The 17,177-nt window shown below is 33.4% G+C and overlaps 1 protein-coding gene across 1 annotated transcript; it reads right to left on the reverse strand.

Moving 5' to 3' along the window:
* Positions 1–1,826: 1,826 nt before the first annotated feature.
* LOC149383219 (uncharacterized) lies at positions 1,827–2,646 on the reverse strand. The gene has a single exon (XM_089629095.1). The coding sequence runs from the start codon at positions 2,533–2,535 to the stop codon at positions 1,888–1,890; it is 648 nt and encodes a 215-aa protein (XP_089485221.1). The 5' UTR covers positions 2,536–2,646; the 3' UTR covers positions 1,827–1,887.
* Between the last annotated feature and the right edge of the window lie 14,531 nt (positions 2,647–17,177).

Below are 17,177 nucleotides of genomic sequence, written 5' to 3' on the forward strand. Positions count from 1 at the left end.
AACACAATTTCATTAGTCTGTCAATTAAAAGTTTTTAGATGAAATCACATGTTGAAATTCGATATTAATTTTTTTTTTTCCGTGTTTATAAGACTTTTTTTTTATCTTTGGGAAATAGTTGAGACTGATTTTTTTTCCGCTTAAAAATATAACTAAAATAAAGTGTTGATATATAACAAAAGAAAATTAAGATTTAAAATACAATTACCGAAGAAATTGGCTAATTGAACAAATTTCTCATGTTTTATCCCACTTCTACGACCTTAACTATTAAATCAGTTTTTTTTATGACATAATTGTCACTAAATATCAATAAATGTAGTTTTTTCATTTCTAAAATAAATATATTGTATTTAATTATAGAAAAACACTATCAAATAATTATAAATTTGAAATCATCTTGATTTAAGAATTACTGAAATAAAATAAATAAACGCTTATTATAATTCTCAAGTAAGGAAATACCACAACTAATATTGTTTGATTTGAATAAAAGGGATGGGCAGTTGGTATGTGAAAATGGAATCCACGCACAAAAGCTGGTCTCTAATCTGCCAATAGAAGTGGCAGCTATAGATCTTGAGTGAGGATAAATAAACCATATAATAACTTACAAAAAGTTGTTAGAGCAACTTTTTTTTCTTTTGAACACTGATTAAAAAAGAGGTAAAAAAAAAAGGAGTCAAAATAAAATAGTGCTTGTCCAACTACAAGGTTCTCCTAATAAAATGGGCACATTAAACTCAAAGCAAAAGCAGATCCATCAAATTCTTTCTGAGTCTCTTCATATGGTATTGTTGTATATATGTACTAAATTTATTCAGCCACATATATTTCACTCAATTTCTTTTGGCACAACTGTTGCGGGGCTCACCTTTGTTTTGAGGAGAAGAAAGAAAAGGAGCCTAAAGTTCAGTACAAGATGGTTTTTTCTACTGAATTAATATAAAACTATTTATTGGTCATGAAACCACCTATTTCTTAACTACTAAGAAACTTTTTGGAACAACTAGCAAGCAAAAACCAAATATAAAAATAAGGGCATGCCTCGTGCTTTAAAAATAAATATTTGTTATCTAAATTGAATCTTCTACTCGTCTTAAATAAAACATTTTAAATATGTTTCACGCACAACATTTTATTATTGAAAAAATGTTTATAAGAGAAAATTATATATATAATATATCTTTATAAAATATGTAATATATATATATATATATATATATATATATTTCTATTTATTTAGTATATTTTAAAAACCGATGTAACTATTAAATAAATAAAAAAATTGTTGTAACTAGTCATTCCATCGATTTGTTTTAGATTATAGACTAATTTTCATTTTATTAAAAAAAATATTCTATCGATCCACAGAAAATTAAATTAACTTTTTAATTAATTAAATTTATTGCGGGTTGATAAGCAATTATTTTTTTAAAATGAAATTTAGGCTATAATAAAAAAAAATGATGAATTATTAGGTTACAGGCCTAATTTCTCATAAAAATAAAAATAAAACGATCTTTACTTTCTGTTTAAACATAAATTTATAGGTCAGACAATGATTTCTGAAAAGAAAGGGAAAAAATGATAAAACGTGTTTTTTGTTACAACCTATATGTGATTTTATTTGTGTATAAAAGGATAATATATGCATACACATATACATTATTATCTAATAATTACACTATTAATATTTCTTAAACATGACCGGAAAAAAAGCATATTACTTAATACACACAACCAGTCTCTGAAGAGATCAACAAGGACAAACATAAAAAAAAAAAAAAAAAAAAAAAAAAACAAGACAAAAAAAAGATCATATCTTTCAGGTGCAAATAGTTGTTGAAGCAACATGAGCCTACAACACTTCAGCACTCGATATATCTAAAAATCACAGAGTAATTCCTTAGCTTCAAAAACCCTCCTTTTGTTGACCCTTGCAATGAAATCATCAGCCCTTTTCTTGAGTTCCTCAGTCGGCAAAACAGTCTCTTTCAAAACCTCAACTTTCTTCATCATCTCATGATCACTAAGCCTAGATTTCCCATCACTGTGATGATGATAATCCAGTTTATGTACACGATCATCGAAAATCCTGGCTGTCTTTGTCTCTACATTAATTATACTACTACTATACATGTTAATAGTACTATTATTATCAGGAGCTGAATATCTATGAAGGCTTTGTCTGCTGTTTATATACTCTTCATAGTAACCTGGCTGATTTTCATTACGGCTGGTTGAGCCAGAAATGGCTGAAGAGAAGAGTTTTGACTCTCCTACGATTAGGGCAACAACGATTATGTTTCCGACAATGAAGACGAACTTGATGCTGAAAAGGACTGAGCTCAGTTTGGGAACATGGACGAGGAAAAGAGCTTGAATAGAAGAAGTTATGTTGGGAAGCCAAAAACCGCTTGAATAGAACAAGCAAGCGAGTGTAGTGAAGGAATAGAAGAAGAGGCTCTTCAGGAATTGGTTCCTTTTGTACTTCCTGATTGCATCGATTTTCTGGCTCCTAATGGAATCCATTTTTTTGAAGAGGAAGAAATTTGGAGGTCAGAGATTTGGTTAAGAGAAGAGTAGTTCAAAGGCCAAGTGAGAGACCCAAAAACATTTAGGAGGGAGAATTTTCATCTGCCTGACCGTAGAGGATTCTAAAGAGTGTTTATATATATAGTAATATGGAAAAATCAGGGTTACTTTGGTAATTGTAATACGCCACATGTTGTGATGTATATAGCTATGCCTTCAAGAGAAAATATTACCTTTAGAAAAGTCATTATTCTATGCTTTTGTGGTCCATGCTTACCAGCTGCTTGCTCACTCCACGTTATTTTTAAAACACTATTATTTATGTTGATTTTTTATTCATTTATACCCATGAAGATCGGAGAAATATCAAAAGTATCCATCGTGTTTAATCGAAATGCGAGATTTATCTCTTCGATTTTTAGAAATATCAAACATATCCTTTCAGTTTAGTATAAATGATGTATAGCTCTCCTAAAAAAAATATTATAATACAAATATCACCATTTTCGTTTATTTTTTACAAAAAAAAAAAGAAAAAAAAAGAATTGAACTTCCCAAAATACCTTTAATGAAATAATTTTTTTATTTTTTATTCTATATACAAAAAAATTAAATTAAAAAATTTCTTAATAAAAAGTTTAAAAAAAATTATAAAGAGAGATTTTCATTTTTTTTATACAATAGTAGATAAATATTTATTCTATTAAGGGTATTTTGGGGAGTTCAAATTATTTATTTTGTAATAAATAAACGAAAAGGGAGATATTTATAATATAACATTTTTTGAGCGATTAGTTAATTTTCATATAACGAAGCTTCTCCATCAGTTACATTTTTTTCAGATATTCTGAAGTGTTGCTCGTTTGAAATTCCGGGGAAACCGGACGGAAACTAGTCCGAAAACCGTTTTTTCAAAATCTCGGTACCGATTTGTACAAAACTGTTCACTTTCCGTTATGAGGAAACTGTTCCAGTTTCCGGTGTTTTCTGGGGAATCCGTCCACTTTCCGGTTGTCTTTAGGAAAATTTTCACGCGTTTCGACGGAAACTTACCGGTAAGTGGTCAAATACCGACAATTCTTAAAATCTAATGATATTTAGTGTTCTTCACAAAATTTTTCGTTAGTTTTTTATGATTTAGTTCAAATTCTTAGTTTCTAACTTCATTATTGTGTTTAATTGGAGTTTGTATCCAATTTTTTTCAATTTTTTGTTACATTAGAAAATAGGATTTAGATTTGAATGTGTTTTTAACTTTTTTTGTTAAATTAGTTGTAGACTATGAAATTTTATGTATAATTAGTTGATTTTTAACATGAATATCTTCATTATTTTGATTTTGCACTTTGTATGGAACTATGTCATTAAGTTTGTGTTGGATTTTTGTGACCTATATTGTAGATTTTTTTCCATTTTTATCCTATGTTATATATGAATTTTTTTTAAAATACGTATTCACTACATTCTTCTCGGTAAGTACGGTATTTGACGATATTACTCGATGGTAACGGTATTCTCAACGGTACGGTTTTTCTTTTCCTTTTATGTTTTCCACGGTATTCCTTTCGGATACAGTGGTTACCAGTAAATTCTGAACTTCGGAACGGTAACGGTATTTCGATCCTTGCTCTTAGGTCAAGTAATTGATCGTCATAACTACCTAGCTAATTTCAAACTTGATTTTAATGAATTAATCAACGTTTTATTTATTTATTTTATAAATGAGTCGATTATCAAAATTAATGTCTGAAAATACTAGAAATAATGTAAAATGCTATTTAATTAATGAAGTCACATCATCACATGTGACTAAATTTTAAGAACGCTTTAAATGTTAATTATATTATAGATTTAACATTTCAAGTGACCTATAATACTTTGAAAGTTTTCTAAACGAAATCAATTTTATGACCTGGAAAATGAGAACCAAAACTAAACAAAAAAATATAGTGTTTTGAGAATATTAACAGCCATGTAGGGTAGGCCTGTGCACGGTCTGGTCCGGTCCAAAACCGACCACAAAATCGGACTGGACCGTTCAAAACGGTTCAAAAAAACCCAAACCGGACCGGACCAAAAAACTGTAAAAACCGGACCGGACCGGACCGTTTTGAACCGTTTGGACCGGACCGGACCGTTTTGGACCGTTGGACCATTTTGAACCGTTTTACATAATTTAAAAAAAAAAAAAAAAAACCATTAATTTTCCACCAAAACACAAACATATAGTCATATATGGGAGTTAAATACATGCACAAATGTCTAATTTGGCTAATTGGACATTAATTTATTTTTTTTTATAAATAAACCGGTCCGGTCCGGTTTAACGGTTTTTTTTTTTTTTTTAAAAACCGGACCGGACCGTTTGCATTGAGTAAACCGGACCGGACCGGGAAAACAAAAAACCGTTTTAAACCGGACCGGCGGTCTAAAAATCACCGGTCCGGTCCGGTTTACGGTTTCTACGGTTTTTTTGCGCCGCCCTACTGTAGGGCGATAAGATTGGGCTATTTTTTTTTGGGAATTTGGCATTTATTACATATATTTTGTGACTTAATAAGTTTTCATTAAGTTTTAGCTTAGGTTGGCTATTTACTAATACTATGTTTTAAATGAGGTAATTAACTAGAGAACCCTACATAATATTTACATTGTATATATGTGTGTGTGTGTGGAGAGAGAGAGAGAGAGAGCCGGATTTCGCTTTAAAGTTTATTATAAATCGGAACGTACCGTTCCGGTCACAATGCAATTGAAATTCTGAACAAATTAAAATGAGATACTAAATTCTGATTTGTTTCGATACTATTCACGTAATTAAAAAAAAAATCAAAACTTAAATGTAGCCTAATATGCGATAAAAAAAAAAATTAAAAAAATTACATAAACAAAACCGGAACATAATTAAAATGTTCCAGTGTATGAAGCCGTTGTATTCCTCTTCTTGCTTGCCGTTTCCTATCTATGAAATACTCCCCATCTCTAGATGAGCCCTTCCTTTAAGTGGAATTAACATTTTTCCAATGGAACCTTTTCAACGATACCAAATCTCGGTCAACGATTTGGCGGCCACGATCTTGATATCTCCTCTCTGGCTGAGCCTCCGCTTTTTCTGACCGCGTCTCCACGTCCTCCGGTAACACCTCCAGACTCCGCTCTTCCGGAATCTCTGGCGTCGCCCACCACGACTCCTCCATTTTCACTTGTCCCGACGCCAATCCAGTTTTCTCCGGCATTGCAAATTTGAATCGGTTTTGTAGCTCCGGATTTTCCTCTGCGGGTTGTTTCACACTTTGTGCGGGCCTCGATCTTCCTCAATCTGCAGCGCCATTTCCGGAAGATTTTGACGCGCATATCTCGACTATAAATTTGGCACAGGAAAGGGGATTGATAATACTAGAGGCAATCAGAATGGCTTTAGGGGATTTAATTTCTTTGCTTGGGACTCTTTCTAAAACGCCCACTTCTCTAAGTGATGATATACTTTTGTTTTTAAATACGTGTGGGTTTGGTCAAATTTTTAACCTTCCCTCTGAAGTTATGATATTTAATTCACAAGGAATTACTGCAATTACTACGGACCCTCTTGTCTGTCCCCAAAATAAATAGTTTTCTTCTCTGGAAAGCGAGGAAACAATCCCGTCAGATACATTTCGGTATCTTTGTTACTGTTTACCTCTAAGGAGTGTAGATCTCTTTATTTATTACTTTGTGCTCTTTCTTTGAACAGTTTCAGCAATTATGTAAGAGTTTATCTCCGCTGCGAATTATGTATTCACTCCTCATCAATACCATCAATAGTACAGTTTTCGTTCTAAAAAAAAAAAAAAAAAACAGGAACAGAATTCCGATAATAGTACTGGAGTTCTGCCCCACTGAGAGTATATGTATATAGCGGGATTTGCTTGCCTAATTAAACTGAAAAATATGTATAGGAATGAATAAATATTTGTCTTCCATTTGACGAGATGCTATTTTTTACCCATCTATATTGCAAAGCAGAATTTCCACATAGAAAGCACTCAATTATTTTCCTTTCTATGATTAAAGTCGTTATATTAGAGCTTTTCCTTTAATAATTTTGCTAGTAAAGGGCACGTATACTGGAGTGCAATACAAAAGAGAAAGATTCAGAAGAGACATAAGAAGTTGGTGTCTAAAGTCCATTGTCAGATCAGTGTCATATATCTTATTAAAAAATGCATATATAATCACTAGTCGAGGTTTGATAGTATAATAAGCTTGGTTAGGATTCTCATATATCCAAATCCAAAGCCTTTTGAGAGAGTATACAATAATGCTAATCTTGCCAAATTGGATAAACTACATATAAATCGCTAAATGTAGTGCTCGTGATCACAATTAATTGGCTAAACATGGATTCGTATCTTTAACTAATTCTTCTCTTTTAAGTACAAGTGGCCGATCCTAGTTAATTAGATTACATGAATACAAATATATTCCTTTACATTATTTGCCTCAAGGGACACTGCTCCACATCAGCAGCCTCATTAGACTAATCACAGTTAGTTTAAACCCTAGGCCCTAGTTAATAATCTGTTAGCCTTAGTTAATTGTTAGTTACTCCATCGTTTCAATATAACTACTCTGTTCTTGTACTCTAGATGGTTAATGAAGATTACTCTTTCAAATCCTTCACTCTCAGTTCATCGTTCTCCTAAGAACTCTTTCACATAGTTTATTATAATTGATTTCCCTATAACGAGAACATTATAAAAAATAAAAACACCATAAGGTTTAAAATTATGGAAAAATGATATGAAATAGCCAATTCAAACTATGATTTTTGCAAAATAGTCATAGTTTCATTAGGTATTGCAAAATAGTCAATTGAGAGTACTACGACTTTTAATCATGCCTCGATTAATTTTAATCCAGCTTACATTCTGTCTTTATAGTTCGTTGGGATTAAATTTAATCCAGCCTAGATTAATCTTACTTGGGCTAGTTTGCTTATAGTTGGCAAACTATGGCTATTTTGCAAAAGTTTAAGTTCTATTTGGCTATATAGCCGCTTAACCCTAAAATTATTAAGACTGAAAAAAAATTGAAAGTTTTAAGTTGGATTCGACCACTGATTTTTTAAACTAGCCATTCGATTAAAAATTATTTTTTATCGAGTATGCTCTGTTCCGACATTTTTAAACTGCTCTTAATGAATCGTACCGGATCGATTCCTGATTATTAATTTTTTCTATTTATATATCTAATACATTTAATTTGGGGTGAATATGTTAATTGATGGAATTTTGATAATAATATGTGATACATATTAAATTTACCTAATAAATAACAAAAATAAATTAAAAATAAAAATGGTTTGGTCCGATTTAATGTTTTTTTTTAAAGTCCGGTCATATCTTATTTTCTTCAAACTGTTTAAAACGATCTAATTTCTAAGTCGATTTGAGATCAGACTAGACTTTGCACACCTTACTTAAAATAAACGTCAAATTTTTTTTTTATGAGAATGGTTTGTTCTGATGAACCATTCTAGTGCCTAATTTCAGAAAACCTAGTTTAATCTTCAGCGGAAATTTCTTGAGGTACTTCGTTTTGAAAACTTTTTCCAATAATATATCAATTTATTACCAGATGATCTTGATTTTACAATCTTTTTGTTGTTTTTTTATAAATATAAATATTTTATAAATATAAATATTTATTATAAATAAAGTTCAATTGAAATGTTAGACTACCACAAGAAAATATCGGCGATATCAAGCTATATATCGTTGAGATTTCGTTTTCTCCAAGGTCTCCGTAAGACATCGTACATAATCGTTATTGTTTATAATTTATCGTTTTAAGATCGCTATATATCGCTTATAATTGAAAATATGGCGTTGTTTTGCGTAGTTATAAAGAACTATATATCGCCCAAAAAATAAAAAAAAATATCGCCCGAACCTTACCAGAAGAAATCGACAGTGGACGACGATAACAACCGATATATCGACATTGAACGCATGGTGAGATCCGAAAATAGGGTTTTGATGTTTTTAATTTGTTTTTCCTTTTTACATTGATTTAAGTTGAGGTTTGTTGATTTTTTTTTACATATTTGAGAGAAGTACTTGATTATCTTTCAAATCCCTATTTTGCATATTTTTGGCCGAGATGATGGTGATGCTGATACAAATGACAGGTTAGATCAACTATCCACATTGATTTATTTTTTGGCGCTCCCCCGATATATGCAGCTCCCATGTATGGTGCTTCGAATACTGATATTGATCAAATTTCTTTCCAATTTGATTCAACACCGGTCTCGGGATTTGAGGCTAATATCTCAAATTCCAAAATTCACTCTCACTACGAACAGTTTCTTATCCTCAACCTATTCATCGAACTGGATCAATACAACTACGAAATGCACATCAAGACCTGCATTGAATACTATTCATCATATATGTCGTGGCCCATATACTGTCAATGTCAACTGGTGCAACCTCATACGTTTCAATCTCCTCGACACTCAACCTACAACTGATTCGGAGTTTCAAAGCTTGTAGGATCTTCTTTAATTTGTAGAATTTGAAAACTATTTTATGTTTTGTACTTTTTACTTATAAATTTATTTCTTGTCATGAACTTTGTAGTATTTGATTTTGTATTTTCATAATTTGGATTTGACGACATAAATATATTTTTGGGTGTTAAAAAATATCTATTTGTTATACGATTTTTGTCGATATATCATCGATATAATCGGTAGTCGGTATTGAAATTATTATAGAATATACGTCAATATATTTGCCGATACTCGATATATCTATAAAATCAGAATCTCGATATGAGTATCGGTATCGATATTTGAAATCTTGGACTCTAGTAATGATAGACACACAATATAATAAAAAAAAAAAATAGATCTGCTTTCTATACTTTGATTGGCTCTTGCAGTGTAATTATTTGCAATTGAAATTACTAAAATTTGCCCAAATGTCCCAAGAATCGTAAAAAAGAAACAATTTATACGACATTTGCATAAAATATTAAGACAATTATAGTCATAATTTACAATGAACAAAGTTATAGTCAATATACCAGATAAAAATGTTTCTGGTCGTGCATTACTGCTCTTTTTTAGCTGCGATCTTGTATTAATATATAAGTGCAGTAAAATAGACAAGTGGGCAAAAGAGTTAGCATAAATCTAGAAGTTAATTAAAGCGACTCTGATTGGGCTAATCATAAAAGCAACACAATACCACGATGTGTGAATTTACTCTTCTTCTTCCTTTTCTTCTTTCTCTAAATAGAGATTAAACTTCATTGCAGCAACCAAATTAGAGAAGTAAACAAACGACATAATATTATAAGCGTTTATTAAGTTAATCGATCAAAATCACTCTCAACTTTTTCTCAGCACTAAGAAATCTTTGGCTTTTGAGACTTTGCTGGCTCCCGTGGCCCATATTATATAACGAATTTAATAATTAAGTATCGAATTAACTCTTTTCATGTTTAAAGTGCACCAAAAATTCTCTTTTTTTTCTTTTTCTTTTTGCCTTTTCCTAATTATGTTTAGTGTTCATGCATGTTTAAAAGAAGGCTATTAATTATTGCATGTACCTCTCCTCCTTCCTTGCATGTACCTATTATATAACTAACTTATGGGTACTTAGACTAAAATGCAAATAATATTTAATATTAGGATCTAAAGCAAGTATGTGTCACAATCATCATCACTATTTCTAATCTTTCAAACTAAGCATGAAATCCCGATGAGGACGACGTCGACAATGATGGTGATGATGAGGACCGGCCCATGTAAGTCAAATAAGCCAAGGCTTAAGGCCCAAAAAAATTAAGAAAAAATAAGACCCCCAAATTTTGTATATAATAGGTATACTTTTGATTTGATAAGCCCCATGTGATTGAATATTCAACAAGTACATAGAATTGTCATTTGGACCTTTTTAAAATAAAGGAATAAAAGCCAATTAAATAACTTAAATGCTGAAACAAATCAAAGTTATGTACTTGACGCTTGATCACTGTCTTTTCCTCTTTTTTGTGCTGTTACACACGCACAGACAATCAAAGTTAACTTCTTTTTTTTTTCCCTTGCTGACACCTTCTCATTCACATGAGCTTCATCAAAGACTTAAACTTTAAGGTAAATTTTGATTCATAGAGTTTTATTTATTTATATTTTATTTTCATAATCACCAATTAATTTTCTCTCAAAATTAGTGATCATTGGAGAAGTTTAGAGACAAGTACATTGAATCCAAGATGGGGAAAGAAAAAAAAAAGAGAAAAACAATCATCCACTGACTTCAAGCAAATGCTTTGTCTCTCTAACTCGATTATTTTAAGTGTTGATGATTTAGGTCAGTGCATTTTGTTAGTTGTTTTTTTTAGTTATGTGATTTAGAACATATAAAATCATGTCTTGTCGAAAATATATTTCCGGTTTTGAAAACTTAAAAAAAGAAGAAGAGATGAAGAATTGGTTAACTCTCATAAAGGAGCTCTTGAAATTTTTTTAAAGAAAAAGATCTAGTAATAGATGAAGAAGTGCATGAAAATGAAAAATGGTGAAACAGTGGTAGAAAAATCTACAGATAAAATGAGTAATGAAGAAAACATCGGTGATTATAATGAGATTGAAATTGAAGAAGAAGTTAACAATCATATGAATGACAAGTACATAATTATTTATGATTCGGGACGATGGAATAATGTAGATAATTATTTTAGAGACATGCTTGTGGAAAAACGTTATGATAACGGATCTAATATGAAAGGAAAACATCAATGTGTTCAAAAAAAATTATTATATATAAATCCTAGAGCATTTCATAACCTTGTGGTTGTTATAATCTTAATTTAATACTTTCCGATGTTGCAAGTAAAAGTTTACAAAATGAGAGTATGCATATTGATATTGCTATAAATCAATTGAGAGGTCTTATCGCATATTTTCAAAATTATAGAGGACATGAGTTTACAATGTCATTATTTCGGCAAAAGAGATTGAAAATGAGATGGAAATCGAACCCATATTTTCGAGAAAATGTGTGATTCATAAGAAAAACAATTTGGGAAAGTGTTGATTGTGGTGAAAAACTAACTCTCGGAGAGTCATTTCAAATTGAATATTTTCTCTTCATCGCTGATCAAGGTATATCTTCACTTACCATTAGATTTGAGCAATTTGAAACAGATGAAATATTTTTGGATTTCTTTTCAATTTCAAAAAGCTAAAATCATTGGATGAATGTACTTTGAAAAAAAAAAACTTTATTGAATCCTGAAGATGTGTTAAAATGTAATAGAGTTTCTGACACAAATTGATGGGTTAAATTTTTTTTGTGAATTAAAAGTGATAAGAGAAATTTTGGTGAGTGAAAATAGTAGTCCAATTGAAACACTTGATTATATTAAAAATGTGGATTGTTTTCCTAATGTATGCATAGCTTATAGGATATTACTAACTATTCTTGTAACCGTGACTTCCGCCGAAAGGAGTTTTTAAAAGTTGAAATTAATAAAATCTTATTTGAGATCAACTATGTTACAAGAGCGGTTAAACGATGTAGCTTTGTTGTCAATTGAAAAAAATATGTTATCCGAGTTTGAATTCAAAGATCGAATTAGTATGTTTGCATCACAAAAGGTTAGAAAAGTTCAAATTTTATAAAGACGCTTTTAAAGTCTTAGTTTTAGTGCTACTGCCTCATTTGACAAAGTGGTTCATTTTCTATGTGTCACTATGAGGAAAAAAGACAAAATTATGTACAATTTTCAAAACCAAATTTACATTAGTTAATAGTAAAGTGTTACACATCCTTACATAGATAAAATATCGGTACAGATTTTTAAGCAAATACATTATAAAAACTAGACTCTAAATAGGGATGCAGGTAGCTTGGGCCCAACAGAGGCTCAAGCCCCCCTAAAAAAATGTTTTGGGATTATTCGTATTCTATGACTTGTACAATTATTTTGGACCAAAATCAATAAGTCCATTTTAATCCTAAAATATGACTACACGAAGTGAGTTATTACGTTTATATCCTTTCAATTTAGTTTTTTTTATTAGATAATTATGAAGAAAATTAAAACCATTTTATTTTTATTTTATTTGGAATGTAAATTTGAAACCGCCAACATCATTTCTTCTCTTCTTCTTCGTCCAAAATCACACTCTTTCTACAGTGAGTCCAAACCCACCCCCGTGCCACTCTTCATCTTCTTCACCTCTCCATTTCGTTGTCTATCTCCATTGCGCTCTCTCACCGAAACCCTAAAACAAACCCATCGCACCTCTCTCTCTCTCTCTCTCTCTCTCTCTCTCTCTCTCTTTCTCTCTCTCTCTCTCTCTCTCTCTCTCCAATTCTTCTTCTACATTTCTTCGGCCGAAACCCACCGCGCCTCTCACCCAGACCTCACTGAAACCCCCCGCACCTCTCTCTCTCTCTCTCTCTCTCTCTCTCTCTCTCTCTCTCTCTCTCTCTCTCTCTCTCTCTCTCTCCAGTTCTTTTCCATTTCTTCTGCAAAAAACCACCCAAAATGACAAACACCCAGACCTCTATCGACGAACACCCAGACCAAAACCCTAAAACGAGACCCATTTTGACCGAAACTCAAACCCAAATATCGGACCCAAACTCAAACACTAAGAAGAAATCCCCCGCCAAGAAACCTAAACCGTCGCCTGAGAAATCGCCCCCGGTGGTGCATAGAAGTCATTGGGTGTCCCATCCCAGCGCCGATGGGTCAAATCCGAGCGTGGCGAAGAAGAATCCGAGCGCTGCGAAGAAGAATCCGCCTGTTGCAAAGAAGAAGACGAAGATCACCATCTCAAAGTCACCGAAGTCTCCGGCCAAGCGACCAAAGATAGATACCAATGTGGTATCCGAAGCCGAAGATGACGATTTCGTCATAAAAAAAACCATCGGCGAAGCCCAAAATCTCAAACTACCTGGTTTATTGACATTGATGTCAATAAACCAATAACCGTCAATAAACTGTCTAGTTTATTGACATCTATGTCAATAAACTGTCTGGTTTGTTGACATTGATGTCAATAAACAGACAGTTTATTGACATTCATGTCAATAAACCGACCGGTTTGACATTGTTGCTTCAAAGTTATCATGTTCTAAGTTATTTTTTGTCATTTAGGGATGGAGCAGAGTCTTGGACGATGACCAAATTGCCGGGGTTACGTTCAACTTTTTGGGCGGTATTCAGAAGTTCAATGAAGTCATCAAGAAATCAATGTCCGAGGAAGAGGACCACATATTCAGGAAGTCTTGTTTTGGGCATTTCCTTGACGTCCCCGAGATAGCCAATTCTTCAGCGATAGTCAACCATATTATCTCGCATGCTGGACAATACAAGGAATCATCTTCTGACGCTTTGTTTTTTGGAATTGACGGTGGACCTCGGTCATTCAGTAAGGAGAATTTTGCGGAGATCACCGGCTTGCGGTTTGTTGACGACTACACCAAATGTTCTTATTCAGAAGTTGTTAAGGATGGCCTCTACGAAACTGCCTTCCACAAGGGTGCCTTAAATAAGAGGGACGTCGTGCAGTCCTTGGTCTCCGAGAGCGATGAATGGCAGACAGAGAATAAGGCGAAATTTAAAATATTGTATTTTTTGTTGAAGGTGCTCATCCCTGACAACTCGAATTGTCTGGTATGACAATAATTATGAGTATTGCATTTCGATAAACCTTTTTGAATGTCTAACTTGATTGTGTTTTGTTTAGGTACCGAACATGAACTATGTCAAGTTGGTGGATAACTTGGACGAGTTCAACCGACACCCTTGGGGAAATGTGGCTTGGAATTTCCTCCATGAAAAGATTACAACCTTCATTGAGAAGTCAAGGTCAAGGGACACGAATAAGGTGAGACTGCCAGGTTTCTTTTTGCCTCTTCAAATTTGGGCATTCGAGTCTTTTCCCATCCTCTTGGAGTAAAAAATCTGCCACAAAGTCTCCGACACCATCATTCCTCTCATGCTCCGATGGAAATCTACGTTTAAAGTTTCTGGGCTAAAGATGCGAAAAATCGATTTCTCACAGTGTTTATTGATATCAAAGTCAATAAATCACAGAATTTAATGTCAATAAATACTGTGCATTAAGGTTCGTGAATATAACTAAATAATGATGTAAAAAAGAGAAAGGTAGGGAGAAACACATACCTCCTGATCTGAAAAACCTCGGTCTCCCTTAATCTAACCGCACGAATTGCCCACGCACAATTGTCACCCGGCCAAACGACGTGGAGATACTTCTTACAAGAACTCTTTGTCGTGAATGCAAAGTGTTTACTTATCGCATACATGTTCAAATGCTTCTTCAAGGCCTATTTGGTAGCGTATAGAGCTCCTAGCTCGACTCTGATAGGCGAGTTCAAATCCATCACTTCATTCTCCCTAATGTGCTCACGACCAATCCTGGACGGTTTGGTAGGGGGCTGTGGAGGTCGTTGTGTCGAGGGAGTGGGTTGATAGGGTCCTTGTGTAGAGGAATGAGGTTGTGGAGATGGTTTATTTGTCGGTGGAGTTGGCTGTGACGGTCTCTATGGTGGGGAAGGGGGCTGTGATGCCAACGCACGCGGCAGTTCAAATGTGTATTCTTCCAATCCAAGTGTGGACGGAGATGCAAACTCTTCAAATCTAGACTCCCTCTTCATTGGACTTGATTCTAGACGAGACGACGGCTGATTTGCTGCCTCATCGGGCGTTAGCTTAACTATCTCAATAACAAGATGATAATTTGACATGGAAAGGTCTCGGCTCTTCAAATACAAGTAACTTTTGACGTGCCTATCATTTGTAATCTTTATTGGCAATGCCGAAAATGGTGTCTCATATTTGACCACAATGGAATGAGTTGACGGTAAGAGCCTCATCTCAGCGTACAAGGCATCCATGAGATGGTTGTTGGAATTGATCTAGGGTTTAAGAAAAAGTTTAACGCTTCGTTAAGCGGCGGAATTTTAAAACTTTTCTTTTCAAGTAAAAACAGTTTTTACTAACCTAGACAAAGAGCAAGTACATATAAATAAAAACTATAATGAGCATAGAAGTTTACTAACCTTTCTTGAAGCTTGAACTTTGAGAAGCTTTTGGAAAGTTTGCAACGTCTCTCTTTATTTCATCGGCAACTCGAGCAACCACGATAGTTTCTATCACTAAATCACTCGAAATAAAAGGAATCAGTGAGTGGGCACTTTTAAACACTACGACTTAAGAACGAGTCTTGAAGTCGCAGAGCTAAACTCTAGGTCAAATGAGGACCTAGGTGCCAAAACAATAAAACGAAATTGACTAGAGAGAGAGAGGAGAGGGGCGGCCAAGGTTCTAGAGAGAGAGTCTCTCAAATCTCTAATAAAACTTTGGAATGAGAAAAATGAGAAGAATGAGGCTCCTATTTATAGGAGAGGTCTCACCTTCAATAAGGTAGTTTCCTCTTCTATAGAATATCACATATTCATGAGCCAATTTCCCTTTTCCTTCATAGAGGTGCACGGCCAAGACAAAACAAGTAAGTCCTTGGATTTGTTTCCTCTTTTGTTTGCTTCTCTCTTGACCTTATTTGGGCGCCCACATGTTTCATCTTAAGGGAAATTTGTTTCCTCTTTTTCTTTTGGCAAGTATCTTGATACATTTATGCACAAAATAATCTCTCTTTCTCTTGGGTATTTGGGCGCCTATTACACTCTAGAAAGGCCTTCTAGAAGTTTTTCCATTTGTTCATGACAACATGGAAAAGATCCATTAAGAATATTCAATAAAATTCTTATGAAATGAAATTAATCCACAAGGCCCAATAAATCTAATTTTGGCCGAGTGAAACTTGTCATCAAATGACCATGTCAAAAAAATTTATTGACATTCATTTCATCCTTTGTCTCAAAAGACAAAAATACCCTTTTGACTATTTTCGTTCTTGTTTTGACTTAGCTTCCAGTTTAACTATTCCTAATCGATGCGATTCGTGATAGTGACCTCATGGATCCAAATGAACAAAGCTTTAGCTAAACACTTGGACTCAAAAGTTCACAAACATTTTCCAAGTTTAGCTTAATGTCAACTGACTCCACTAAAGAGTTGACACTGAAAATCTCTCGGTTCAAATGAATTTATTTTCTACTCAAGAATTCAACCTAATTGCAATGAGCGGATCCACAGAATATTATCAGTGTTTACCCTTCATGAATATCATCAGCTAGTCGGGATTTACAAAATTACCATTTTACCCTTCTAGCTGTTATTTCCTCAACCCCTTTGTTGCTTGTGAATAAGTTAGAAACAATGTATTGATGAGGAGCTAACAAGTCACATTGTTTCATCCAAAAGAGTCAAGACTCAATTTGGACACTGGCCAGTTCATTTATTCACACTCCAAGGAACAAAGCATGAGGTGATATACATTGCATTTCAGCAATCTTGTACATGAATTCCATATCTATGAGAACTTCACAAAGTTACTCATGACATTCTCACAACTTAGTACTTCACCAATAGGCCTTGTTCGGAATCACATAGTGAGTCCGAACTCTGACTTTCTCAAATGAGAATACTAAGGTGTGAAATGGCATGTCTCATTTCAGGATTAAGGTAAGCACGATGCAATTCAT

This window comes from Urtica dioica, chromosome 10 (assembly GCF_054948205.1).
Source record: "Urtica dioica subsp. dioica isolate 48M chromosome 10, U.dioica_male_clone48M_v1_H2, whole genome shotgun sequence".
Classification (NCBI taxonomy): Eukaryota; Viridiplantae; Streptophyta; class Magnoliopsida; order Rosales; family Urticaceae; genus Urtica; species Urtica dioica.

What these genes read in the sequence shown, in the direction of transcription:
- LOC149383219 (XM_089629095.1), bottom strand. Translation starts at nt 2,535, where the DNA reads ATGGATTCCATTAGGAGCCAGAAAATCGATGCAATCAGGAAGTACAAA.